The 26539-nt window shown below is 37.5% G+C and overlaps 2 protein-coding genes and 1 long non-coding RNA gene across 6 annotated transcripts in view; 1 reads left to right on the top strand and 2 right to left on the bottom strand.

Moving 5' to 3' along the window:
- cavin1a (caveolae associated protein 1a) lies at positions 1–17034 on the bottom strand. Its single transcript, XM_077212415.1, has 2 exons — positions 16055–17034; positions 1–3080 (listed from the first exon to the last, which is right to left on the bottom strand). The coding sequence occupies exons 1-2, from the start codon at positions 16625–16627 to the stop codon at positions 2325–2327; spliced, it is 1329 nt and encodes a 442-aa protein (XP_077068530.1). The 5' UTR covers positions 16628–17034; the 3' UTR covers positions 1–2324.
- LOC143721719 (uncharacterized) lies at positions 11843–26344 on the top strand. Its single transcript, XR_013196773.1, has 3 exons — positions 11843–11939; positions 25654–25745; positions 26243–26344. It is a non-coding gene; the product is annotated as an uncharacterized LOC143721719 (long non-coding RNA).
- atp6v0a1a (ATPase H+ transporting V0 subunit a1a) overlaps positions 17978–26539 on the bottom strand; it is a 43001-nt gene continuing 34439 nt past the window's right edge. For 2 of the 4 annotated variants that reach the window (XM_077212382.1, XM_077212384.1), the window contains 12 exons: positions 24862–25012; positions 24580–24719; positions 23962–24125; positions 23708–23798; positions 23504–23622; positions 23205–23421; positions 22994–23101; positions 22142–22249; positions 20685–20702; positions 20106–20223; positions 19575–19746; positions 17978–19106 (listed from right to left, as the gene is read on the bottom strand). In XM_077212382.1, coding sequence (XP_077068497.1) covers positions 19013–19106; positions 19575–19746; positions 20106–20223; positions 20685–20702; positions 22142–22249; positions 22994–23101; positions 23205–23421; positions 23504–23622; positions 23708–23798; positions 23962–24125; positions 24580–24719; positions 24862–25012 — 1500 coding nt within the window. In that variant the 3' untranslated portion in view covers positions 17978–19012. The remainder of the gene's footprint in view (positions 19107–19574; positions 19747–20105; positions 20224–20684; positions 20703–22141; positions 22250–22993; positions 23102–23204; positions 23422–23503; positions 23623–23707; positions 23799–23961; positions 24126–24579; positions 24720–24861; positions 25013–26539) is intronic. The other 2 variants (XM_077212385.1, XM_077212383.1) reach the window with 1 other exon arrangement.

The raw sequence follows: 26539 nt of genomic DNA, 5'->3' as shown, positions 1-26539 counted from the left end.
GACACTTTATTTGTTTATTAAAAGCAACCTACACCCAATCCATTTATACAGCCACAAATCTCACAAGGACAACAGTAGAGCCTATAAGTAGCTTCATTCAGACCATCACACCTTGAAAACTACTGCCCATATGTGCCATGAACACTGCAATAGCTGTGTATTTTCATAACATTGGATCATAAATAGCATGATACAAAATCCGAGCTTTCAGTGTATTGTTTGTAAAAATTCAACTATTTATGCGATAATGTGGGTTGATTATATGACGTGAAGGCACTTAAAGTACAATGAAAGATCAAAGACTGATCTGAATATTCAAATATTGAATAGAAATACGATATATTTCAATTTACTTCAGTGAGCTGAATTACACAGTTACTTGGATAGATCATATCAGTAATCATATCAGTTTACTTTTTTTCCATTAACCTATATGTGACCTTGGACCACAAAACCAGTCTTATGGGTCTTTTTTTATTTATTAAGTTTTATACACCATCTGAAAGCTAAATAAATAAGCTTTCCATTGATGTATGGTTTGTTAGGACAATATTTGGCCGAGATACAACTATGTGAAAATCTGGAATCTTAGGGTGCAAAAAAATCTAAACATTGAGAAAAATCGCCTTAAAAGTTGTCCATTTATGTTCACGATTGTGCTGCATTCACTCACAAAAATAAAAGTTGTATATATTTACGGTAGGAAATTTACAAAATATCTTCATGGAACATGATCTTTACTTAATATCCTAATGATTTATTTTTTGGCATAAAAGAAAAATGGATAATTTTGACCCATACAATGTATTGTTGGCTATTGCCACAAATATAGCCGTGCTACTTGTGACTGTTTTTGTGGTCCAGGGTCATATATCAATAACCTTTTCCATAGAGTAAGCCCAGGTTTACCTAATACTGTATTTGTGTGTACCTTTATATGAATGACAAAAAATCAATCTTGCTTTAAGCATGATAAAGGTTATATGTACAAACAAGGTAAACAGTCAAATGATTTCACCTCAGAATAAATAAAACTGAATACTCAAAAGCAAACTTTTCAGCGACTGAAATTCTGCTTGATTTTACAGGTTTCTAAGAGCTTCTATTGACATTTACACATCTAGATCAAAGATCAAAGTATGCCATCTCTAGATGTCAGCAACTACAAGTCTTTTAAATTAGGTCTGAATTAGAGAGTGAAGCATTTCAAACATTTGCCCCCGGTTCCACAGACAAGGCTTAAACTAGACCCAGACTAAAATGCATGTTTGAGCTGATTTGCATTGACGGATCTCAAAATAGTCAGTGCCATTGTTTTGCCTCAAGATGCACACCAGTAATGTTTTTTTCTAAGGTAAGTTTATAAAAGCTACTTAAATGTCCTAATTGAACTAAAGCATAATCCTGGCTTAATTTAAGCCCTGTCTGTGAAACCGGGCCTTGGAGTTTGGATCACATTAACGTCAGTGGCCAGACCACAAAACAACTCACCATAGTTCTTAATGTAAGTGATAAATAAAACCTTCAGTTTCAAAAGTCAAAAAGTTAGTCGTCAGTTTATATTCGCAGTACTTTCTTTCTTTCCATCTGACAACATTCTCTCTAGCATCTCAAAGTTTTCACGTTCCAATTGCTTCCAAAAGTTCAATCAAGGCATTAAAGCACAAAGCCCAGACATTCAACAAGACGCATAGGGCCTGCTTATAATTGATACTGTGAACAGCAGCCGTCACATCACGTGATAAAGAACACAGGGTGTACATTAAATATAGGCACTTCAATATAAACATAATTGGCTGCAACCGGGTAGCCTTGATAACAAATTAATAAGTTAACTGTTAATCTAAATGCCATGAGAGTGTTTATGAAAATATTCTTCCGGGGCACAAACCTCCTAACATCCACCATTTCAGAAAATACTATAACATTCAAATGTTTTGAAGATTTTAAATGTACATTTCAGTCAGCCTTAGTGATCAAATTAAAAATTATGTTAACTTTTTTTGAGTATTTTACATTTTTCCACACAATAAAAAGTGATCATTAGTCAATTTGAAAAACTGTCAATTAATGAAAACAAAATAATAATAATAATAATAATAATAATAATAAAATATAAGCAACCTTTGGGATGAGGAGATACTAAGAAATAAAGCAAACCAAATGTTCAGCAAAAGGTCCAGGCGACTCCATTCATTTGCTCTTTAATCCTTCATCAAGCACATCTCAGTTCCCTTCATCCCATCATCCTTATTTATCTCCAGACCTCCACACTCCCTTTTTCCCCCTGTGTTGAGCTTTTTCCAGGGCTTAACATACTGGACTTACTGGCCGGCCTTCTCCCTTGGCCTCACCGTCTCCTGGAACACCAGTCGTGAGTGATCAGCTGCCTCTAGCAAGGCCTCCATCTCTGGGCTGTCAATACTGACCAGTTCACCTTCCTCCACCTTTGACACTATGCCTCCTTCCTGCACCACAAACTCCTCCTGGAGCTCCTCATCCTGCTCCACCTCCTCCTCCTCCTCTTCCTCTTCCTCAGGCTCGGGTGTGGGTTCAGTCGCACCCCCACGGACCTTCTTGACGTGGAAGGTGAAGGGCGGCACACGGTAGGTGGTGGATTTGGAGCGGGCGTAGACAGTGTGGTCGGGTGTCAGTGTCTTCTTCATCTTCTCTCTGGAGCTACGGATCTTATTGCGGCGCTGGGTGTTAGGGGTCATCTTTGTTCCCAGCTTATCCATCTTCTTGCTCAGGCTCTTCTTGGTCTTCTCAAGGTTCTCTCGGGTTCTCAGACGCGTCTTCTCCAGGTTCTCTTTCGTTCTCTGTCGGGTTTTTTCCAGGTTCTCCTTGGTCTTCTGCCTGGTCTTCTCCATATGCTCCTTGCTGAAGGCCTTCTTCAGCTCGTCCATCTTCTGGAGGCCGCTGCGCTTGATGCGCTCAGCGCGAGATTCCTCAATGGTCTCCTCGACCTCCACCTCCTCTTCAGAGCCGTGTTCTTCCTCGCCTCCTTCACTCAGCACCTGCTCTCCTTCCTCTTCTGCAGCCACTGGCTTCTTAGAGACTTTCACAGGTTTCACTTTGTCCTGAGAGAAGAGGTGAGAAAAGTTAAGGAATTCAGATTATATTAGATGAGGCAAATCAGAATATTCTTGAACTTCTAGATCTGAACATAAGCAGTTGATATTAAAGTGGGCATAAAAAAGCACCATTTTATATAAAGTGAATCACAGAGCTGCTCATTTTCACTTTCAGTTTAACTAAAGGGTACTGAATATAAAAAGCTGTTTGCAGATATGCATGTTTCATAATAGTGTACTCAGCAGGATTTGTTCCTGTCCAAAATGCTCAGGGGTTTTGCGACACTTTTTAACAATGGCAAAAAAAACGATTAAGTATTATATTACTGTTGTTTTGGTGTTAGACCGATTGCTTTACCAGTGTAGAATACAGTGTAGTTCTATATTACCTTGTATGCATGTATTGACACAGGATTATATTATTTATTGAAACAATTTAAACCCAAATCAATATTTTAAATCCATGAATCCGGCTGACAATACACAATCCTTATTCTGATTTAAGTTTGAGCACTGAATTTCTTGTGAGAAACTAATCATCAGCTTAATAATTGTATTTAGGCTTCAACCAGTTGGACTTCATTCTTCTCAAGACTTATAATAGCTCTATATTGTCACCCCTAAGCCTGTTCTTAACATGTTCACATTGAGTCATTCAGTCCTCATTTGTCTCTTAGACCAACATTTGGAATTCAGGACATGCTATGACTTGTCTAATGCTGGGATTGATAATCATCATGATTACATGGGTGGAGGAGCTTTGTAGTAAGGTAATGAACTGATTTTTATGCAACAAGGATGAGATGTCAATGAGATTCATTTGAACTGTGGGCCATTAATACTGAGCCTACAGACGACGAGTGCAGAACTCCCTCTATAGGGCACTGGAAATGCAGTGGTTTATGCATGTAAATTAAGACATACATTTTAAAGCAAATGTGTTACAATGTTTAGTTGGTTTCAATTTTGTTATTAGCCTATACATGTATATTTTTAACAATGTATAAAATAATATATACATAATGCACATATATTTCTATTATTTGAAACAAAACTAAACTTTTGTTAAATTTAGTTTGAAATGAGAAAATGTTTTATTTATTTTTATTTATTTTTTTAACAAATTTAGCTTGGTTGAGTGCTGTCAATTGATATAAAACTACTAATTGATCACAGTTTTTTCTTTAACCCTTAAACGCCTCTGGTCTTTAGTGACCTGGGACGTCATGCACTATGCTCCTCCTCGTTCGTTTTTTAAAGTAAGACATCAACCTTCTTAGTATTCTTAAATCAATTCATTATGAACAATACAACATGAAAAAAAAATATATATTTTTTGTAAAAATTCTATAGGGTCGCTAACGACCTGAGGTGTGTAACAGTGTTCATATTGAATTTGAATATCTAAATGAATGTAGAAACAAGAAAAAGACGGTATATTTTTAAATAGTTGTTTAGTAGCATCTTTTTATTATATGAATGAATGCCATCATCACCGATACCATCCTGTCTGTATATAACATGTATAAATGTATTTTTCTGAAAAGTGTTAATTTTTATTATTTATTCATTTAAGACAAATGCAACTCTTTGTTATTGTGTGGCTTATTTGTCTGCTGTGTTTTAAACTCATGTAGGCCATAGTACATAGTAGTACCGTAGTACATAGCACTAGATCACCTATGAAGCAAAGTACCAAAGTCCTTTAAAGGACTGAATAAATAAAAAGTACTGATTCAGTCTTTCTTGCACATTCAACGAAAGTAGGACTCTGTAAGTAACCCAAGACAATCATGGGATTTGTCACCAAAATAGAATCCCAGAATTTTCCAACAACTGCTTGCAAATAAATACAAAAATTAAATCAAACACACACACACACACACACACACACACACACACACACACACACACACACACACACACACACACACACACACACACACACACACACACACACACACACACACACACACACACACACACACACACACACACACACACACACACACACACACACACAAAAAGCCATCTACATTTGAGTGGGACAAGAAAACATATCTTCTTAACCCCAAACATCATTAAATGGGGATGTCAGTGGATAATTGAACTGGTCAACAAAACTAAACATGAAGAAGTGAAAAGATATATTTCAATAGCCTACTTGGGGCAAAAAAACAACAACATTCCACAACAAAGTGAACCGAATGTGTTCTACTAAGATGCTAAGCATATTGCCATGGTAATTATTCTCCATTCAGATTATAAATTGTCATATAATGGTATGCTAATTGAAAGAGTTTTTACATAATGGCAGTATCTAGAAGTATAACACACCCTCTGGTGGTCTAAAAAAGAATTGATGCTTTGTGTTTTGTTTAAGCCTAAACCAATATGGATCCAGGAGAGTTGCATAAAAACAGGACTCTCTGGATCTCCTGACAATTTCCAAATAAATATTCTATCATACCTGAATCTGTTCGTTTTTCAACCTCTAGGCCTGTGCCAATGGAAGTCCTCTTAAACTTGCATGTGTTTCCTTATTGTGAAGGCTGAAGATGTGTGCGCGCTTATTCTAGTCTGGACTTTCTTCTCATTTTCATTCCATCATTCCCTGAACAGTACTCATTCATACACTCCATAAACATCACTATTCCCTCCTGCATCCTAACAAGTAAATACTGATGCTGTGCATCCGTATCCACTGATGGACTCACTGGCTACTCAGAGTCTATATTGTGCTATGTTTGAGAGAGACATAAGAGACACCTAATAAACATCCAAGAGGAACTGTACGGTCTTAGGTGAGAGCTTTACTTTATGCCTTGCCTGACTTTGGTGACAACTTCATCTGAGTTTAGCTGTTTGTCTTTTTGCAATGTCAAAACAAACCATTTCTGTTTTTTTGCTATCCAAAAAGAAAATTGTCCTCATGTGAACCTCAGTTCGATAAACAGCCTAAAATTTCAGCACAAGCCAGAATGTAGAGGACCAGAGATGTTACACAATGCTCAATCCAAACAGCTAAAGCCAACAGAGAAAACTCAGTGTCAACACACAGAGAACAAGTGAGAATATATGGAAACACTGGGTAGGAAATCACATAACTGGAAAGCCTTTTTTCAACATAACAATTTGCCCGACCACAACAAATTCCAGTAAAATGCTGGTGATTAATTCAGATTTTTTTAAAGGGAATACCGAATGGATGTATAGTCTGCATGTCCATCTAATTAGAAAGGTCAAGATCCTGTACCCGAATATATTTAAATTAAATTAAATAAGTATATTATACAGCAGTGATTATTTTCATAGCACCATGTTTTTAACAGCTAAATTCCATAAAACTGAGCTTATTAAACTGTGAATGTTAAAATAATTACAGTGCAGAAAGGAACTGTTGGCAGAGATTAACTGACAATTGTCATGACTTCTCTCATAAAAGAAACTCCGAAAAAAAAAGTTCCCAACAAAAAGATTATTAACATTGATTATATGATGAACTGAGCAGTAAATTCAGGAAACCAAGGCATGATGCATCTTCTCAATTGATTTCTATTCAAACATACGTTCTACCATTCCAAGATGGCAGGGCCGTTGATGAAATGCAGCATCTCTCTCTCTTGGCTGAGCAGGCAGCTTTATGCAGCTAACCATTGTCAGAATAATTGAAATCATTACATGATTTCTTACCAAAAAGAATTATGAAAGTGCATACTGCATATTATCTTCGTTGTACCAAGGGCACAAGTCAGATGCTAAAAACCACATTAATGTGTACAATAAAGTACACTTTCAGACATATTCTTGTAAAAATAACAATTTTAAGTATTGTAAATATAAAAATGTTATTAAGTCTATAGTTAAGTCTGTGGATATACAGAGTTAAAACCTGAGCACAAAATTAACAATTACCAAGCCTCAAACAAAGTAAAATTTGGCGTTGGTGTGTAAATAAAATGTTTACCAGTTGGTCGATAACTTGACACATGGTTTAAGCGCTAACAGGATGCTAGCAGCTCTTTTTTTATTGCCTTTTTTCCCCCTTTCACTTATTTTATTTCAATTAGGTATCATTCAAAAGCTTAACACTCAAAATTCATCTTTTGGACATTGCGTTACTATGGAAAAACGTAGCGGGCTCCTCCTGTATTTTATAATCAAAATCTTTTCTAATCTTGGCAAAACGCATATCGTTGGAAAGGTCTGAGTTTCAAGGTTCCGTATTTCCCCACTGTTTTGTGATAGAAGTGATATTGTTACAGAAATGTATTAGATTGTCACAGGAGAACGCATAAAAAGAATATTTTTTGGGTGTCATCCGGTGGCTATTTTTGGTACAGCGCCTAAACAAAATCTCATAGGAACTTTAATATTTGTGACATCAACTTCAAATTTGGAACAAAACTTGGTAAGACAATTGGCTTTGATTTTAGTGCAATCATTAGGTCTGTATAGTAAAGCATTCATGAATTACAACCATTGAATAGTTTGACCATTACAACCATTGAACCAACCGTCTGAATAGTTTATTTTCACGTCTATGCTCAGAAAGTGGGGTGACAGTTACGACTAAAACAATATGTGACCAACAAAATTCCAAAGTTGTTTTTTTCATAATATTTTGTGACAGATAAAGCTAGAACTAACTGCACTATTTCCATTACAATGCAAGGAAAGTGGCTATTTAATTCCATTGTCTTGCAGTTTCATTGCTGGTAAGAAATACGTATGTCCAGTCAATTTTCTCAAATCACTCACCATTAGCAGCAAAAAAGTTCATTTTGGACCTTGTTTGCAATTATTTAGTGCAGTACAAATACAGTAACCATAAACAGCACATTAATACTGCTGCCAGTGTGTCTGGTGCTGAATAATACCCTGAAACTCCTGCTCAAAAGCTTTGTGCTAAAAAGAACGTCAACCCACGCTGTATAGACGGATCCCTATCCTAACCCCCTACAATAGGCAAACAATTACACAGATTAACAGCTATCTGTGAACCAATGCACCATGACAACCGTAACCAAGACAGCGGCAAAAACAGTTGTTGCAGTAGTTTGCATGACATATCCAGCTAAACAAAATCAGCCGGTGAGGGGTTGATAATAGCCGTGTATGTGTGTGGTGTTGAAAGGCATGTTAAGGTTGAGACACTGAGCAGCTGTTGAGTTCTGTTGGATCCAGAACAGCAGCTGTACAGCAGAACGCCCACTGAGAACGTGAAACAACCATGAGTTTAGTATGGGTTTCATCCTGACAGGTATTACAAAAATATCATCTCTCTCTCTTGCATAAGAGTCAAGATCTGTGTTTTGTCAGTCAGGACACCACATGCACTTGTTTTTCTAGGGGCCAAGACAGCATTAACAAATGAATCCAAAAGTCACAACACACTAGGTTTCTGTCTCTCACTGGCTGAAGGCTATATTAAACTACTCCGGCTGAAATGGGAGCCAGCGGCTGTTTTCATGCTTCTGTATCTGACAGCTTCATAATGTCAAAGAGGTAAAGGCTTTTCACCTAATAACCTCCTTTACCAGCCTGTTTGTACAGATTCATAATACATATATCCTTGCACACACATTCAATTTACATGATTAAATGTTGTACTTGTATTTACAATCACTGCATTTGCTGCCACCATGACACCACGATTCAGTATAATTGGAATAGAATGATTCCTAATTCAGGTTTATTATAACTGAAGCTGAGTCTTATCTTCAGATTTTAGAAGTGCATTTCTGCTGTGTCTGGCTCAAGCGCCAAAGTATCAAGTGTTGCTCCGTCTTCATCTGCAGCCCGGCTCATGCAAGCGATATGAAAGTATGTAATTCCAGGACCTGGGAGAGTACACCTGTGATACACTATCGATGTGACACATGCAGTTATCATTTCCTGTATCTCATATTTGACATATTATCTAACATGTTAAAAAAATAAAAGTGACCAGTAACCACCTCTTCTGACGGTTAATAAACACACACACACACACACACACACACACACACACACACACACACACACACACACACACACACACACACACACACACACACACACACACACACACACACACACACACACACACACACACACACACACACGGGTGGCAACTCATGCCTCATTTATCCTCAGACCATTCATCAAGCATCACATTCTGGCCTGGACTAACACGCAATACGCAATCTACCTACACACACACGCTCACACTGAACACACACTGCTGTCTGGGTAAATATGATACCCTGAATTCAGTGCAAAAATAGAGCAGAGGCCAACAGTAACGCTGGAGATCACGCAAACCCCTATAAGTCACAGCCACACCTCATCATCTCCCGCCTAGCAAACCACTAACCAACAAACACCTCTTAGCATTTAACATTTTCTTACCAGACTGCAGTAGAAATGAATGGAAGCCCAGCACATAAGATCATGCTTTTGAAAATCATAATTATTATGCCATAAAAAGCCAAAATTCTCACTTAAAAATTCACAATTACGACATAGGAAGTCATCATTTTGAATTTTTTTACGATTTACCAAAGCATGATTTTTTTGTTTTGTTTAATGTAGAGGAAATGAGCTTCACTAGAAATGACACTACTGTCACAATATCACTGTCTGTGTGCACAAGCAAGCTAATACCACTCCGTTGATGTGTGTTCCAAAAATAGTGTGTTTTGACGTGCATGTGTTCACCACAGGTGCAGAGCTGCAAATGGAAATAACATTTTAAACAATGCAATGAAAATGTCTTTACATCAGGTGCTGGTACGACCAAGGTGCGTAGCTTAAGGTACGACCAAGAGGTCAGTGGCAGTATTTTTCAACCCCCTAAAAACCTAAAAAGAATTGATGGAGTTCTACTTGTGCCTGTAATTACTATTCTGGTACGGACTTCCAACATTTCTGAGAATAATATCAATGTCAATTCTGAATAAATCAATTAAAATGACCACACACACACACACAAGTCCAGTTTTACAGGGGTAATTTATGACCCCAGGGGTCTGTGATTAGATATCTGATAAATGCCAGTCCTGTAACCTGCTGCTTGAGTGGACATTCCATCAGAGAAGACTGAAACTGAAACTTCATGTGCAATTAAATCCACACACACACACACACACACACACACACACACACACACACACACACACACACACACACACACACACACACACACACACACACACACACACACACACACACACACACACACACACACACTACTGTTCGAATGTTTGGGGTCAGGAAGATTTTTACTGATTTTTACTGTTTTTGAAAGTCTCACCAGGGCTGTATTTATTTGATCAAAATACAGTAAAAACTGTAATGTTTTGAAATATTATATCAATATAAAATGAGCCGGGCCAAAAAAAAAAAAGTCGCTGTTTGGATGTAAATAGGATTTAGATGAATCTTGACATTGTCATCCTCGAATATTGCCATATTGTGTCTTCACATGAATAATTAAGAAATGAAAAGCAACACCTTTCATTAATTAGGATTAGAAGAACTGTTGTAACATATAAAATGCTAGAAACATAATAATCACAGCAATAATGATCAAGTCATAGACTAGCATTTGTCTATTTAAATTTGGCAACTTTTTTTGGCTAGGCAGTGAATGTTTGTTCCTGTGATGGCAAAGTCTTCAGTGTCACATGATCCTTCCGTAATCATTCTGATATGATGATTGGCTGCTCAAGAAACATTACATTTTATTATCAATGTTGACATTATCAACAGCTTGTTGTTTAATATTTTTGTGGAAACTGCAATATTTCTTTCATGACAATTTGATGGATAGAAAGTTCAAAAGAACAGCATTTACTTAAAATAGAAACCTTTTGTAACATCTTTGATTAATTCAATGCATCAAAAGTAGTATTTTTTAAAAAAAATCATACTGATCCCAAACTTTTAAAAGATCTACAGTGTCCATTGTCTGTGATCACAGTGAAAATATATATATTTGTTACCCTAGAAATAAATAATATTATTGTAGTAAAACCAGTAACAAAAAATTATAAAATTAATATATTAAATAAGTGTAACTATACATAAATTAATAAGTAAAAAAAATGTAACAGTAAAACACAAGATCTCTTTGAATCATTTTCAAATCATGATCAACAGATTTTAAACTTGTGGAGTTCATGCAATTTGAGCGCATACTAAATTATATTTGATTTACAAATTCAATGTCAATTATGGATAATACCATTTTTATTTGTATTTATTTTATTTTCACTGTATAAGGGCACATTTGCCTGCTGGTAAACAAATATGCATAGGTTATCTACTTATGCATGCATGCATTTATAACATTTGCATATTTACATTAACACTATATGAAATAAAATATGAATAAAAACGAATACGTCTCGTGTTTTTCAGCTAATATGCATTTCTGATTTTGCTCATGAAAGATACACACACTCTAAAAAATGCTGGGTTGTTTTAACCCAAATTTGGGTCAAATATGGACAAACCCAGCCGTTGGGTTAAATGTTTTAATGAAAAATTTTAACCCAACTGTTAGGTTCGTCCATATTTGACCCACATTTGGGTTAAAACAACCCAGCATTTTTTAGTGTGAAGGAAGCGTTTTTTGCATGTGATCCATCAGGTAAATCTTCTTAACATCTGCCTGGAGAAATGATGGGAAATAGGTGCACAAGCCAACAGAACACTTTACAAATATACCAGTAAATGACCTCACTGACTACTGTCATCTTCCATCTTTCAGTTAAAAACATTAGAGAGCAGTTACATCACCAGTGTCCCCCCCTCGAGCCTCTAAGAGAAGCGCTGGAAGGAAACGACTCGTTAGTGAGGCTAAATGCAGTAACGCCGGTGAGTCAAGTGCTGGACACCAAACCTCATCCTGACTACATGTTACACTCACAAATAGACGCTTCTGTTTCACTGCAATGCTGTCAGATCACTGACTGAAAGCCATAACAACACATTTACTGGCGCACAATGACATCTGTGGATTTCAAAGAGTCATTGAACACAAATATATAGGCTATAACTGTCAATCACACTGCTATGAGGATAGCCTACCATTTAGGCGACCATGACTGATATCATGCTAATGTATTGTATTTAATAACTACTGTAAAATGTAATTAATATTAAATGTATTTTATTTAAAATATATTTATGGTAGGGGGAAAGTGGGGTGAGTTGTGCCAGCTTTTACTCAAAGTGACTTTAAAGTGAAGCCATGACAGTAATGCCTTCAACTTAAGGATATATTTCAGGATGTGGTGCATCCCTGAGAACAATAACTTTGGGTCTGAAATAAATTGTTTCAGAAATATAGCTTTTGGGAAAAAAGTGGTCTCGTGGCACAACTTGCCCCTGGTTCGGGGTAAGTTGTGCCTTTGGGAGAATACGTTGGGGTAAATTGTGCCAGTGATTTCTGAAGTAAAACAGAACATTTTAATGTTATGAACTGTAATGCTATATGAAAGCAAGACAATTTCAATACAAAAATACTAATTTAAGGTTTATTTGGATATTGTCAACCTATTAAACTGTTGGAATAAGTCAACTCAAATACACAATATATGATATTTGTGAATGAAGGCTTTGGCAATAGATGCCTGTTGACATACATAGAACGCTGTCTGTCAATTATGTAACATATAAGAATAAAGTGACTAGGCTAATTTCTAAACCTCCTATTGTGCCTTAGGCCACTTAAAAACTTAATAAAACTTCTCTTTAATAACATAGTGCAAATTCAAAACTGAAATCAGTGTTAGCTAAAATAAACAAATGGGAGGTAGGCCTAAGTCAAACACCGATGAGGCATGCCCATCTCCTCACTTCTCCAGATAATCCCCTGTGAGTATGTAGGTCTAGGTGGTCTGGCCTACTACTTAACATCCCACTATTCAATGCTGCAGGGGAATATAAACTTCTGCTCCCTTCTGCCTCTACCACCAAGTTTTGGTCTAAAAGAATGTCACATATAGTTTAAGTGCTAAAATGTTATGTAAGAGTACAATGTACAATTACAAATTAATAATATGTTGAAAATAATTATAAGTGGGGGTGCCACTGGCACAAATCACCCCAGACCCACAAGTTTGAAAAACTAGCATGATCCAGCAGTTAAGAGCTAACATCATGCTAACTCTATAGACTCATTGTGTAGCCTGCTAAAGCCCTAAAACATGTGTGAAATGTTTTCAAACTTGTCAATAATTGTTCAGACACTACAATCAAAAAACCTTAATCAGAAATTTTACTTTGAAAGGAAATAAACAGTTTTTAGAGCTAAAATGTGCTTACATCTCATGCCATGTGTCTCTCTTCTTTGGAGGATATGTAAAATGGATGGCTTTTCAAAATGATGTGGTCACATGACCAATTTCTTCTATGGTTTTCCAGAAACAAGGGGTGGATCAACTTCCCCCCCGGCACAAATCACCCCACTCTCCCTATATTAGCAAATGACTTATCGGATCACTGACAAAGCTCGTTGCAAATGTGCGGCGGTGGGCCTATAGTCCCTCTAAAACTCAAAGGCTCTCTGACGGTACGGTAGTGTCATTATGGTATCCTTGCAGACATTACTGAATTCTGCACTATAATTAGAATGTAAGGGAAGTTTCAAGAGGGATGGGGGTCTCAGAGGGAGTCTCTGTCCATACCGGATCCAGCACGCTCTGAACACACTTAAGCTCGCTTGCACTTTATTTACAATTTGAAAAGATTTACTTGTATAATATTTTAGTATTATGCAAATTGAGCAGTTACCTGATTTGCATAATTCCTTTGGTGAATCAGTTTCTAAGAGAATTCAAATAAATGAAGCTCGCTCTTCCTAGTCAATTCCCCTCATGAGTAAACTAAACAGAGATGTTCATGTAGAAAACTATTTAATGTTCTATTGAAGTAGTAAGTTCAGTTGTGAGTGTAAACCATATTGTATTGAAAGATATCAGACTTGGGTGTATGATTATACTCAAATCTGCAGAAATCAGCAAATCTACCTTAAATTACAGAAGGATTATAATTCTATGGACGGGTACACAGCAGTTAAGCAGAAGATATAGGCTAAATATAAATGTTAATGTCTTCATTCTATACCCTCAAACACCTGCCAACTATCTGCCACAGCCAACTATATCACACCAGAGAGAGAGAGAGAGAGAGAGAGAGAGAGAGAGAGAGAGAGAGAGAGAGAGAGAGAGAGAGAGAGAGAGAGAGAGAGAGAGAGAGAGAGAGAGAGAGAGAGAGAGAGAGAGAGAGAGAGAGAGAGAGAGAGAGAGAGAGAGAGAGAGAGAGAGAGAGAGAGAGAGATTAAGGAAAGAGTATAGGCCTTCTCTTTGTGCAGGCAGTGTACAATTACCTTTTCTATTTTTCCAGTAAGCACATGTACGTTGCTAAGACATCTGTGAAAGAGTGCAGTGCATCATCTGGAAAGCATCGCAGTCTATTATAAGCATCATATTTGTGAATAATCTATAAATATATTATAAACATCTTTATTGTTAGACTGTTAAACATTTTGATTGAAGAAGAAATTAATACATTTATTCAGCAAGAATGCATTATATTAATCAAAAGTAACATTAAAACTGTAAAAATTATGTGTCAAATAAATGCTGTAAGATATGTTTCCTGAGCATCAAATCATCATATTAGAATGATTTCTGAAGGATCATTTGACACCGAAGACTGGAGTAATGATGCTGAAAATTCAGCTTTACATAAATAAATTACATTTTAAAATACATCAAAATTTCACTTATTTAAACTGTAATATATTTCAAAGTATTACGATTTTAATGTATGATCAAATAAATGCAGCCTTAGTGAGCATAAGAGACTTCTTTTAAAAGCATTAATACATTGTACTGATGTGACCCCACATTTTAAATCGTTGTGTACATAATAAATTCTACATTTATTACAAAAAAAATCCACTCGGATGATGTCTCCGCAGTAGGTTTGGTGCAGGAAACAAGTTACCAAATTTCTGAGGGAACTAACAACTACTGTATATCCACTGCTTTGCAAGAATGTACACAGGATTCTGTCTGAAACATGCTTTATTACTACATCTCTCTGCCGTGTGGTGTGTGTGCTCTTTTGAGTTGTATTACATACATTTCTACAAACTTCAGCTAGTTTTGCATGTAGTATTTGCAGTGTACTCATGGAATGTGCTGACCCAGCATTTTTCAGAGGTTGCTGTGAGGTGAGACAGGAACCTTTGAAGGCTCACTTAGGAGTGAACTGACACTTTATGATACTGAGTGGGGAATTCAAAGCCAAGCCTTGCAAAGGAATCCATGTGTACTCCAAAAGAAACCTGGGAAAGAGGATTTCAAAAACACTCATGCACTCAAAGCAAAACCACATGAACATGCTTAAAACACTTAACTGAAGTGTTTAATTGTGTTATAAAAAGCTAACTCCAAAGTAACAATTTAAGGTCAAGATATAGATTAAGGAACTAAGTGGTCTAAGGCACTGCCATTTTTACTATGACAAACAATGTGCCCATGCTAGCAAAAACAACTGCAGTCAAACAATGAAAACATTTAAAAAATCAGTTTCTAACTAAATCAGTCATAAAAAGCCATTTCTACAGCTGTTCTAAAAAATGGGTTACCTAGACTAGAACAGTGAGGAAAAGACCACAGATAAGCTGGACTCAAGCTTTTATAACCAATCAGAATTAGTTCCAGTTCCACAATCAGAATGTACCCCTTTGGTTAGAGTTGAGAATGGTAACAAAAATGCTTTAAGTTCAAACTCTGCAAGAAGGGATCCATGCAGTTGAGCAAGTCAAATAACTCCAGGTTGCTCAAGGGCTCCTTTAAGTCACTTCGAAAAGCAAGTATGTGCTAAAAGACTAATTAGTACCCATTAGTTAAGACAAATGAAAGGAGATGGAATGCCATGTCTGCAATCATACACTCTGTCATGCACTCCTTACTCACCTGGAAGATGAGCACTTTGAAGTTCTTCCTCTTGAGGAGCTCGTGTTCATTGTTCTCTAGTTTTTTTATCTGTCCCACTTGCTTCTCCAGGTCCGTTCGCACGCTCTTCACGTTGACGTTCACCTTTCGCACCTTGTCCAGGAGCTTGTTGACTGTCCCGGCCGTTCCAACGTGACTCTTTGCCAGCTTGGCCAGCTCTGTCTGGATGCTGCTCATGTTCTTCTCCATGGTTTCCTGCTTGGCCTCGAGACCTGTCTGAGTGTGCTGGATCTGGTCCACCACACCTATGATTTTGTCTAGGAGTGCCAGGACCAACATGCCGGTAGCCTGGGCCTCAGACTTCTCAGACTCACCAGTGCCACCTCCATCAAGTCCCGGCCCCAACACCAGGTCCACCTCCTTCGCTGGGTCACCATCGTCGTCATCATCATCATCATCGTCTCGTTTTGATTTGAACACTTTGGTTGTTGTGGCAGGTTTGGTGGAAGCCGGCACCAAGGCGACCTCCTCATCATCATCGTCAGAGATTTCGGCGAAGATGGCACGCTCCAGTTTGAAGTCTGTGTCGGCCATGGGCAGGTTTCAAGTATACACTGATGAATACGCACGCAAGCTTGCTTGCAGACAGAAAGGAGAACCACGCACACACTTGCCTGGTGTGAAAGAATGCAGTCCCAGGGTAAAAATAAAGCACTAAAAAAAGACTTGAATGACAGTAGACACCCAATGATCAGAGCGGAATGACTCCAACTTGCAGGCAACAACCTTCGGCAACTCTTCAAAACTTTTCTTGACTACTTTGAACCAATCATTTAACAATTCTTACACCAGTACTACCTACTACCATTACGTACTACTCTCTAGGTTTGCTAGAATGCCTCAAACCTTTCCTCCCTTCCTCTTTCCCTCAAGTCTACTCTGGGACGTCAGCCAGTCGGTGGAAACAGACTCTCTTCTCCAAGGTGTGTGCGAGTGTACATGTGGTAAGGAAGAGTGTGTGACCACAGATGTGAATCCCGCCCGTCAGGGCTTCCCTTTCCCTCTTCAGTCCAGCCCCCTAACCCGGGTCACTTACTGTAAGGTCACACCCACACTGACCCTTTAAGGGGTGTCTCCACCCTCCCAAAAGAACCTGGCAAGGGACACACATACACATACCCACCCACTCACTTACTCACTCATTGATGCAAGGGTATGAGACAAACAGCTGAAATCGATTTATGAGTCATTAATGCGTAAACCTGATCCTGAATCAAAGATAGCTACGTGTTATTGGAATCACCATAGGAATTACAATAAATGAGGTAGATAGGATGCACTTGTAATCGTAGCACAATTGTTTTAAACTTTGTGTTCCAAGAGTGTTTATAATTAGTTCAATGGCACTGGACGTTATTGTTTTTATCGCTCTGCTCACATTTGCAAAGTTCCAGACCAGAGTATGCAAGAGGTGTGTATTAGAAGCGGAGCTGTCTGATTTTTGACTGTTCGAAGTTTGCGATTTTCCTCTCTAGCAAGTAGGCGTAATTACAGAATGCTTTAAGAAGGGAAACTACTGTTGCTCCATTTACAAATAAAGCTTGGCACTGTAGCTTTTGTTTAAGTATTTTTGTTTGCAGTGAAAAAAAGGAGAAAAACTGGTCAAAATTAGTCTGAAGTGTAAATAAGCAATTTCACAATTAAGAGTATCTGTGCTGTTGTTCCAAATATCAGCTCAGCTGGGATTAAACTGCAGCTGACACTTAAAAAAAATCATGCTATATATTATCAATAATGATATTATATCAATAATATAATAATAATATGCCATATAATAATATAATATATCAATAATAATTATATTAATTTCATTACACATTTAGATATGATTTATCAACAGATCTTTTCTCACACGCATACAAAAAAGAAAAACAAAATCTCAAGTTCATATCCAGTCCTTCTTTATTGACAAAAAAATAGACAATCACAGCTTCACTGGCTGCTTTTACTTGCTACAGTCAATTTCTTCAAAACTAAATGGACTGCCTCTGACATCTAGCAAGCAAATATGTTTTCTTCAAGAGCCATTGCATGTGTATGTTGTAAACTCAATTATAAACAACAATCAAAAAATCCAGAACCGGGCACTGCAGCTAACAGATTCATACGGTTAACATAGCTTAGATGTGTATTTGCCTTTAATTGTCCAAAGACAGCAGCAAAATACACCCCCCCCCCCCCCCCGCAACACAGTTCAAGGCCAACTAAAATAGAACTACTCTTTGCTTGTGTTTGCAAAGGAATGAAAAAATCTGCAATAAATCTGGCTATTCTGGGGGATTATTTGCAACTACTATTCTGAAATGCTTAATGAGGAAATCCTCCTCTCTGCATGACAGAAGATTGTAAAATGGCATACAATGAAGCTTGCTTTGCTGCATTTCAAATTAGGTGCCTTTGTATGAGAACTGTTTTAGAAATGTGTTTAACAAAGGATAAAAGATACATAAAAAAAACTAATAATTTAACAGACTGGGAAAAAAAATATAGAAATCAGACAAAATCTCCACCTGTACTATATTGGTAGGGAAACTTTAATGATATTGTGTCTTGATTAAAGAGTATGTACACATTTATGAGGCTTTTACGACAAAAAACAAGCTGTTCATACTCCTGTGTGTTGTATGTTAACAGCACTTGAGTTTGATTACATTATCAAGTATTTAAGAGTACTGAAATCATTGCGAATATGTTATACGGTTCTAGCTCAGATTATTTTCAGCTCAGCTTCTACTAAATACTTCTAGCTTACCTTCTTGAAATTTATTCCATTAATGTCCTGATCTAGAACACCTGAGAAATGTAGAGCCTTACAAAGTCACAGTGTTCACACAAATCATAAAATCTCAAACATAATCGGATTGGCTCCTGTTGTTTAGAGGTGTGGCAGTTGGGGAAGGGAGAGAATGTGGGTGTGGTTTAGTCTTCAAACTTGCCCTCCAGAATGCTGTCAAAAGTGAAAGGCATGAACTTGAAGCCTTGTCCAGTGTAGAATTTATTCTGAAACTCCACCCTACAGAAATAAAGTGGGAAACAAAGTCAGTGAGTTACAGTTCTGGATGAAATTAAATTAAAAAATGTGTTTATTTTCTAGCACCACATTTCAATTGAGCTGTCAGTGACCAAAAGAGAGTGGCATTTACAATTACTTATTCAGTTTGGTTTTAAAACATGGACTTAATAAAAATTTGGTTGGCAACTTTTCAGGGAGTGAATTTGGTTGTAGAATGCAGTTCTCACACATGCAAATAATTAAACTTTGTGTGTACAGAATAAGACCAAGCACTCAAAATGATCAATACCACAGTATTTATTTCTGCAGTGTGCATGTAGCTATTGATAGGGTGCAACAAAGAGTCATCTGCTCTTAAAAAGGTTTAACTGTAATTTGTAAAGTCAGGCATAGTGTGTGTGTGTGTGTGTGTGTGTGTGTGTGTGTGTGTGTGTGTGTGTGTGTGTGTGTGTGTGTGTGTGTGCTTACCAGTGCAATCTAAGAGCATGAAGGAAGGCAGACAGGCCTTCCATGATCAACAGAATAAACACTGTCAATGTAGCAAAGAAGGCAAAGATGATTGACAGGGCAAAGAATCCACCAAAATTCCTAGAAGCGAGGCCCATGTGCATCACCATTGACCACAAGACCTCAGAGAGCTCTGTAAGAAAAAAGAAACACATTTTAAGAAAAACCTTGTAAACAATTACATTATTTCTCCACATTGCATATTGAGAGGAAAAGCATGCAAGTAAATTTGTAGAAGGTTCCCATTCATTACTTGTTGGAATGGGATTTTATGAATGAATTCATAATTGGAAGGAGTTTTCTTCTTTTACAGGGGCTTACATAACCAAAGTGTTTGCCTACGACTAAGTTAATAAAGTAGAGCAGGGGAAAAACAAAACATCTTATATTCACTGCAGAAATTTCTATTTATTTCTCAGGCCCAGATATGACCATGTTTCAGTTTGTATTGAATACAATAAATGTGCATGCGTGTGTGTGTGCTTTACTTACGTGCATGGGCCAGACTCAACGCCCAAAGTCGTAGATAAGAGGCAGTGTTTGAGATGCAGCCTAGGCAGTATTCTATTGTGTGAATGGCCTGATGCACTGCTTCATCTGCAAAATTAAACTAAAGAGAGAGAAAGAGAGCAATAAGAGCTTTTCAGACAGATGAAAACGCATGAATCTAATCCCACTTTCAGCTCAATCACAGCATGATTAACAGCCCTGGATCTCACGGGCATAAGAACAGAATCACAGCGCAGGACCTTTCAGATCATCAGCATAATTTGGAGGGATTTAAGTCAGAATCACGGCTCACCAGATCGTTCCCATGTAATAATGGCGGCTGAAACTAAGGAAAATGGACGTCTAGAAAAGAATCTATCTAGTTGTGCTGGAAAAGAACCGAACACCAAAAACAGGAGACTACCAACACTGAAACCTGCAGGGATACACACAAGCCGCAGAGCAAGAGGATTATATGGGTGGTGGCGCCCACAAACGCACGCACGCGCGCGCACACACACACACACACACACACACGTGTACACAAATGTAAAGAGAGTCGAGAAGGCTGTCTGCTCTTACCACTTCTTCCTCTGACTGCTTGAAATATAATCAGAGACATGCACAGACAGACACACAGGGTTAAAATAGGGTTAATGACAGAGTTAGAATCTGATGAAGAGACAGTGGGGGAAAAACTGTTAAGTTCACAGAAAATGCAAAGATCTAATGACAGACACATTTATTTTCCGTCAGAGCAAAATACAGTGGCCCCAAAAAGTATTCAGACACTTAAGCCACACTAATACAAATGCATGAATGCCTTAAATACAATAAGTCAAACCAATTGGCATTTATTTTAAAGAAGCACCGCACACTTAAAAGTACACATTTCAGAGAAAAAAATACTTAGGTTTGAAATTATAAATTAAGAGTTGATTTCATAAATAAGACAATTGTCTGGACATTATCTGTTAGTCAAAATTGGAACATAATGTGTTGTAGTACACTCAACTAGGACATCTTTGTGAATTTGAGGGAGGAATTCATTTGTGATGAATTCATACATCCTCTAAAAATCATATTGATACAGTAAGTAATTGCAAAATAGCTGGGAAATTTAAGCTGTTTACGAGAAAAGGTCTAGCGTCATTAGGTAGCAGATACCACTAAATTCATTCATTTTTAAGTGCGGCTTCAGTAACCAAATACTTTTGCAGGGTCACTGTACACACCAAAATGAGAGATAAACAATCCTGGAGATCTGACTTCAGTCTCCAGTAACTTGACTTTATGGCTGACTGCGTTATACTGACAGGCCTGTTTGGAGCGGAAAGAGGAAGATAATTGGCACTAATGTAGTGAAATGACTGCATCTCAAACCTTAAAATAAAGCAGGTAATTGTATTAACAGTTTACTGTTTCTTCCTCCATTTTATTCTCATAGAAGAGAAGCTCAATTAGTCGGGTGCGGGTTTGTTTATTGTTTTGAGACTGGTTTCCCTGGGATACAGTGGTTGGGGGGATAGATAGTGCTTTTAAAAGTGGAAGACCCAGTTTAGACCAGCACTGGTATGCAGATCACAGATCCAGTGAGTCACAGAAAGGAATGCCCACTGCCAACTGCAGCAGTTTTTGGTACCCTGGTGTCGATTGTCACCGTGTGGGTGGTAACAAGTTGCACATAGACTATTATGAAGAACATAGACTTAATTAGGTTACAATAAAATTTCAAGCTATTCTCAGATTTAAAAGGTGTCATCACACAGAGTGTCGGACAGAAAAACCCTACCCAAAAACAATAATCCAAATAAATATGCTCTTGGGTCGGCAAACAAGAGTCATTCTCTGGCTATTGAAAGACTATTGTTAGACTTCACAAACTAATGCTACATCAAAGCATCTTGGTAAAATAAAAAGGACACAAGCATGGGTAATCTATTTAATTAGTATGACAAAAAGTATTATTTCTATGTTATTCTATAGCTTAGTTGAGAGAGAGACAGACAAACAATCGAAAAAAGAGAATCTTCCCTTACCTCAGGTTCTTCGTCTAAGTTTTGGGAAAGCTGGTCATGTTGGATGATCTCAGCTTCATCGTCTGTGGGGCCGTTACCCACACGGATTCCCCCAAAGTTTTGTGTTCCCTACAGCAAAAGTCAAACTACGTCATACTGTAGCTGAGCCATTATATAATAATCTAGCATATCGGTTATCAGGGTTCCCACGCTAGCTGACCAATGAATTTACATGATTTTCTCATTACATTTACATGAGTTATTCAGTCATTTATGATAGATTTTGTAGAGTTTGCACCCAAAAACACTTTTTAGCTGAAGAAAGACTTTAGAACAGGGCACAATAAAAAAATAATAATACTTTTAATGAGATAGGAGAAATTTGATCTAAACTGAAACAAAAATATATATTTCAAATAAATGTTCTTTTGAACTTTATATGCATCAAATAGTTCTCAAAAATACAGTTTCCACAAATATATCAAGCAGCACTATTTTCAATATTCATAATAATAAGAAGAAGAAATGTTTCCTGAGCAGTGAGCAAATCAGCATATTAGAATGATTTCTGAATGATAATGTGACACTGTAATGATGCTAAAAATTCAGCTTTGACAACACAGGAATAAACTGCATTTTAGGCCTGGAAATCACACTTATGAAACTTATAAGACATCTGTGTGGACATTACGTGAAAGAACTTGCCTACTGATGTAGCAATGGTATTTCATGTTTACAATCTAAACACTCCACATCCCACAAAAGTCTCACTCTGGGTATGGAAATTACAAGATAAAAAAACAAAATCTAAAAATAAACTGGGTATGTAAGAATCTTGAATGCGGTGTGCGAGTGTCTCAAACAGGTCCTTACCAGGTGTCTTCTCCAGAGGTATTGCCTGCGCATTACAAGGGTCTTTATTATAAGCATACATGGTACACAGGCGAGAGCTATAACAACTAGCAGACACTGAATTACCATCTACAGAACAGAGAAAGAGAGAGACAAAAGATTAGTTTTAAATGTCATGGCGTCTCACCTGCCACATATGCTGATTAAATTGGTATGTGTCGGTAATGTGTACCTGTCCCGTGTATAACGGTTTGTTAGTGGGATCGTTGTAGCTGAAGAGGCACATGTTGATAAAGGCTATTAGAAGACTGGGGGCATCTTTTGAGGTCTTGGCATCATATGCCAACCACTTGTAAAAAATGAGTAGCATCAGGTAGCCAAACAGACTGATCATGAAGACGATCTCAGGAATAAAACCCAGAAAGATGTTCAGAGGTTTTTTGAAGTACCTTCAAACATAGACAAACAGACTTAAATTAGCATAAAATATCAATACAGATCCTTTGAGAGTAATAATGGACAAGTGCATACAGGTGATTGAAAAGACTGAGAATAACTCCAAACGTCATGTGGATGACTCCCAGAATAATTGACATCTTCATCTTGAAGGAGTTCAGAAACGTCAGTTTGTTGGTGGCAATGTTCCAGATCTGTGAGAGGAGAAAGTAAAAAACCTTTAAAGGACTGAATTTACATTATCTTTGCTACAGAACCATATAGAAACTAGGTGCTTACTGGATCAATGCCAATTGGATAGGGTCCATTAAACACGTTTGGCACAGCAGGGTTCAGCTGTAATATCCGGTTTGCATTTAGTGTTGTAAACCTGTATGAGATGATGGAAAATTCCATGTTAAAAATAATCAAATTAATAGCTATGAACGAATATTCGATTTGAATGATAGAACGGATCTATTCAAACTCAAACAAGTGATGATTATGAGTTACAAAGTTTTTGTAAAGTCAAAGGGTTGGAACGAACAACTTACGTCCAGTTTTCTCCTTTCTCTCCAAACATGGGTTTGACACTCCAGCCTGAGCCAAAGACATTGAGGGATTTAGAGAAACAGTCGTTGTAGATAATCCCAGTGTACACTGAAAATAGTCCCATCAGGAGAATAATGTAACGGCCTGCAAATACCATGCTAAACATCTAGAGAGAGATAGAGAGAGAGAGAGAGAGAGATCGAGAGAGAGAGAGAGAGAGAGAGAGATAGAGAGAGAGAGAGAGAGAGAGAGACACAATTTAGGCCTAAACCGTCAATTTTCAAACTACGTTTTTTATTCATCCCAAACAAAAGAAAATAATCTTATAACAACTTTTAACTTGAATTTAAAACAATCATTTCACTAATAATAACTGTCACATTGAGCTTTGCCTGTGAATTAATCCCACAATGAGAGATGTCCGTTTTATTTTTCACGTCAAAGATTTGATTTTCATGCTAAATTAACAAAATTACTAGTTTAACACAATGATGATCAATATTTTCTATATTCAGGACCTATATATACAAAAAGGCTCATATGACATGAAAAAAATTTGATATGAATAAGGACAAACATCAATAATGAGATGGTGCTTAAATGGATGGGTGGATGGATACCTCATTGTCGTTTTTCTGGGCAATTAATCGGCTCTCTCGCAGTACCAGATAAAGTGCAGCACAGGTCATGAGTACACCGTGACCCAGATCGCCAAACATGACCGCAAACAGGAAGGGGAAGGTGATGATGGTGTATGGAGCTGAGCACATGAGCACAAAAATGGATGCAAACAATATGTTGTGACACCTACAGAAATACATATGCTGATCTGAAGCCCATTTTAATCATTGCAGAGGACATTTGGACTTGATCCGCAACTAAAGGTGAAAGTTCAGGGTTACCTGGGTTGATCTCCCGGTAGTTGCTGATGCCGTAGGCATCGACGATGTTCTGAAAGCCAGAGGTGAACTTGTTGGTTTTGTTGTAGGTGGGTGGGGTCTGCTTTGTTTGCATTCTGTTCAGGATGGAGGGAACAGTGGATCCACTTTTCTCCTGCAAGAAATAGTGGAATTGAACAAAAACAGCTATGCATAAAAATAAATTCTCCAGTTTGCCTCCCAGTAAATAGTGGTGCAGTTGTATGAATGCCCACATTTATAAATGTTTCACTTGTCTTTGCAAGTCTACATTGCATTTATGTAAGTGTTAATATATTGAAAACAGTGTCACTCGTTTGCTTAAATTTTAAATAGATTCTGTATATCCTAAACTGAACTTAAGTGTAAGTGCAATGTGTAAGACAGCTGATATTAATAGCTGCTAGTTAAATAAGGCATGAGGAAGAATGCCATGTGTAAGGAGAGGCTTTGAACTAGCACGCAAGCACAATCCCTCACATTTCAACACACTGCCTACATGGACTTAACACTATTACACTTGTTGTTTAAGTTCAGAAGGAAGCTACTTTTTTGTTACTAAACAATGGCTTGCACAGATTTAAAATTGGTCCATCTGTACGTTGCTGCCACTATATAAACTATGTATAACCTGTTTTAACCCTATAAAGACAGAGAGGCAGACACAGAAGAACAGAAGGTGAATTTGTTTGAGCAGTTAATCCTCTTAAGATGTGACTATTACGATGTTAACATTCCAATGACCTCTGACCCTTACATTATGACCTCTCATGGCAGGGATTACAGGTATTACACCCACCCTGCAATAACTGTCTTGCTGTAAGGCGTGAGAATCCGGACCTCACAGAGGCACCCACACACTTTCTGCTGTGAGTAAGCCATGAGAATCTAGAATCTGTTGCTCAAGGGATCTTCAGCGCACATACTATATCATCCAATTCATTGTAGGTCATGCGTACCATGCATGTTCTAGTGCATTTTTGTCACTCTATAATATGTCATAAAGGACAGAACATGCTGTGTATTCAAGTTTGGTTCATGTAGGTTTAGTGGAAGTTTAGATTTCTGTTCCAATGTGCTGACACAATCATTCTGACTTAATGCACTGTATACTAGTATGCATTCAAAGGACAATATAAAAAGTCTTTTAAATATATTTTATCTTTTTAGTCAAAACCTGAATTTTTTTTATTTATATTATTTCTTTTATAAAAACAATTTTATAATTTACTACTGATATAAAACACACACACAAGCATTCTCTCTTTCTTTTGAGAAAGATTTTCTTTTGAGAAATTCACTAAAAACTGAGGGAGTGGAAGGCCATTGCCAATCTCACCCATCGTTTTATCAATTTTTTCAACAGGGCAGAGCAGAAGTGATTGACAGAGTCCATTTGTGGCACTATGGGAGGAGGATCAGGTTTCAGCTGCTCTTGACCGCAGGAAAAACCAAACTTTGATCTGAGGGGTCTCATGACTCAATGTAAAAGCATCTGAGCATTCCGTCCTAACACTCAGTCCCCTGTGTGCATGTGTTTGTGCCCTGGGATAACACAAGCTAAAGTCATGTTTACAAAGTGTGAGTCATTGAATGTGATGACAAGAACAAATAGGCTACTCCTCAGAGACAACACATGTGTGGTGATAATATATGTGATCTA

Source organism: Siphateles boraxobius, unplaced genomic scaffold (assembly GCF_051911475.1).
Source record: "Siphateles boraxobius isolate OS27281-9 unplaced genomic scaffold, OSU_SipBor_1 66, whole genome shotgun sequence".
In the NCBI taxonomy this organism is placed as follows: Eukaryota; Metazoa; Chordata; class Actinopteri; order Cypriniformes; family Leuciscidae; genus Siphateles; species Siphateles boraxobius.
This window is presented reverse-complemented; position numbering and strand designations above follow the sequence as displayed.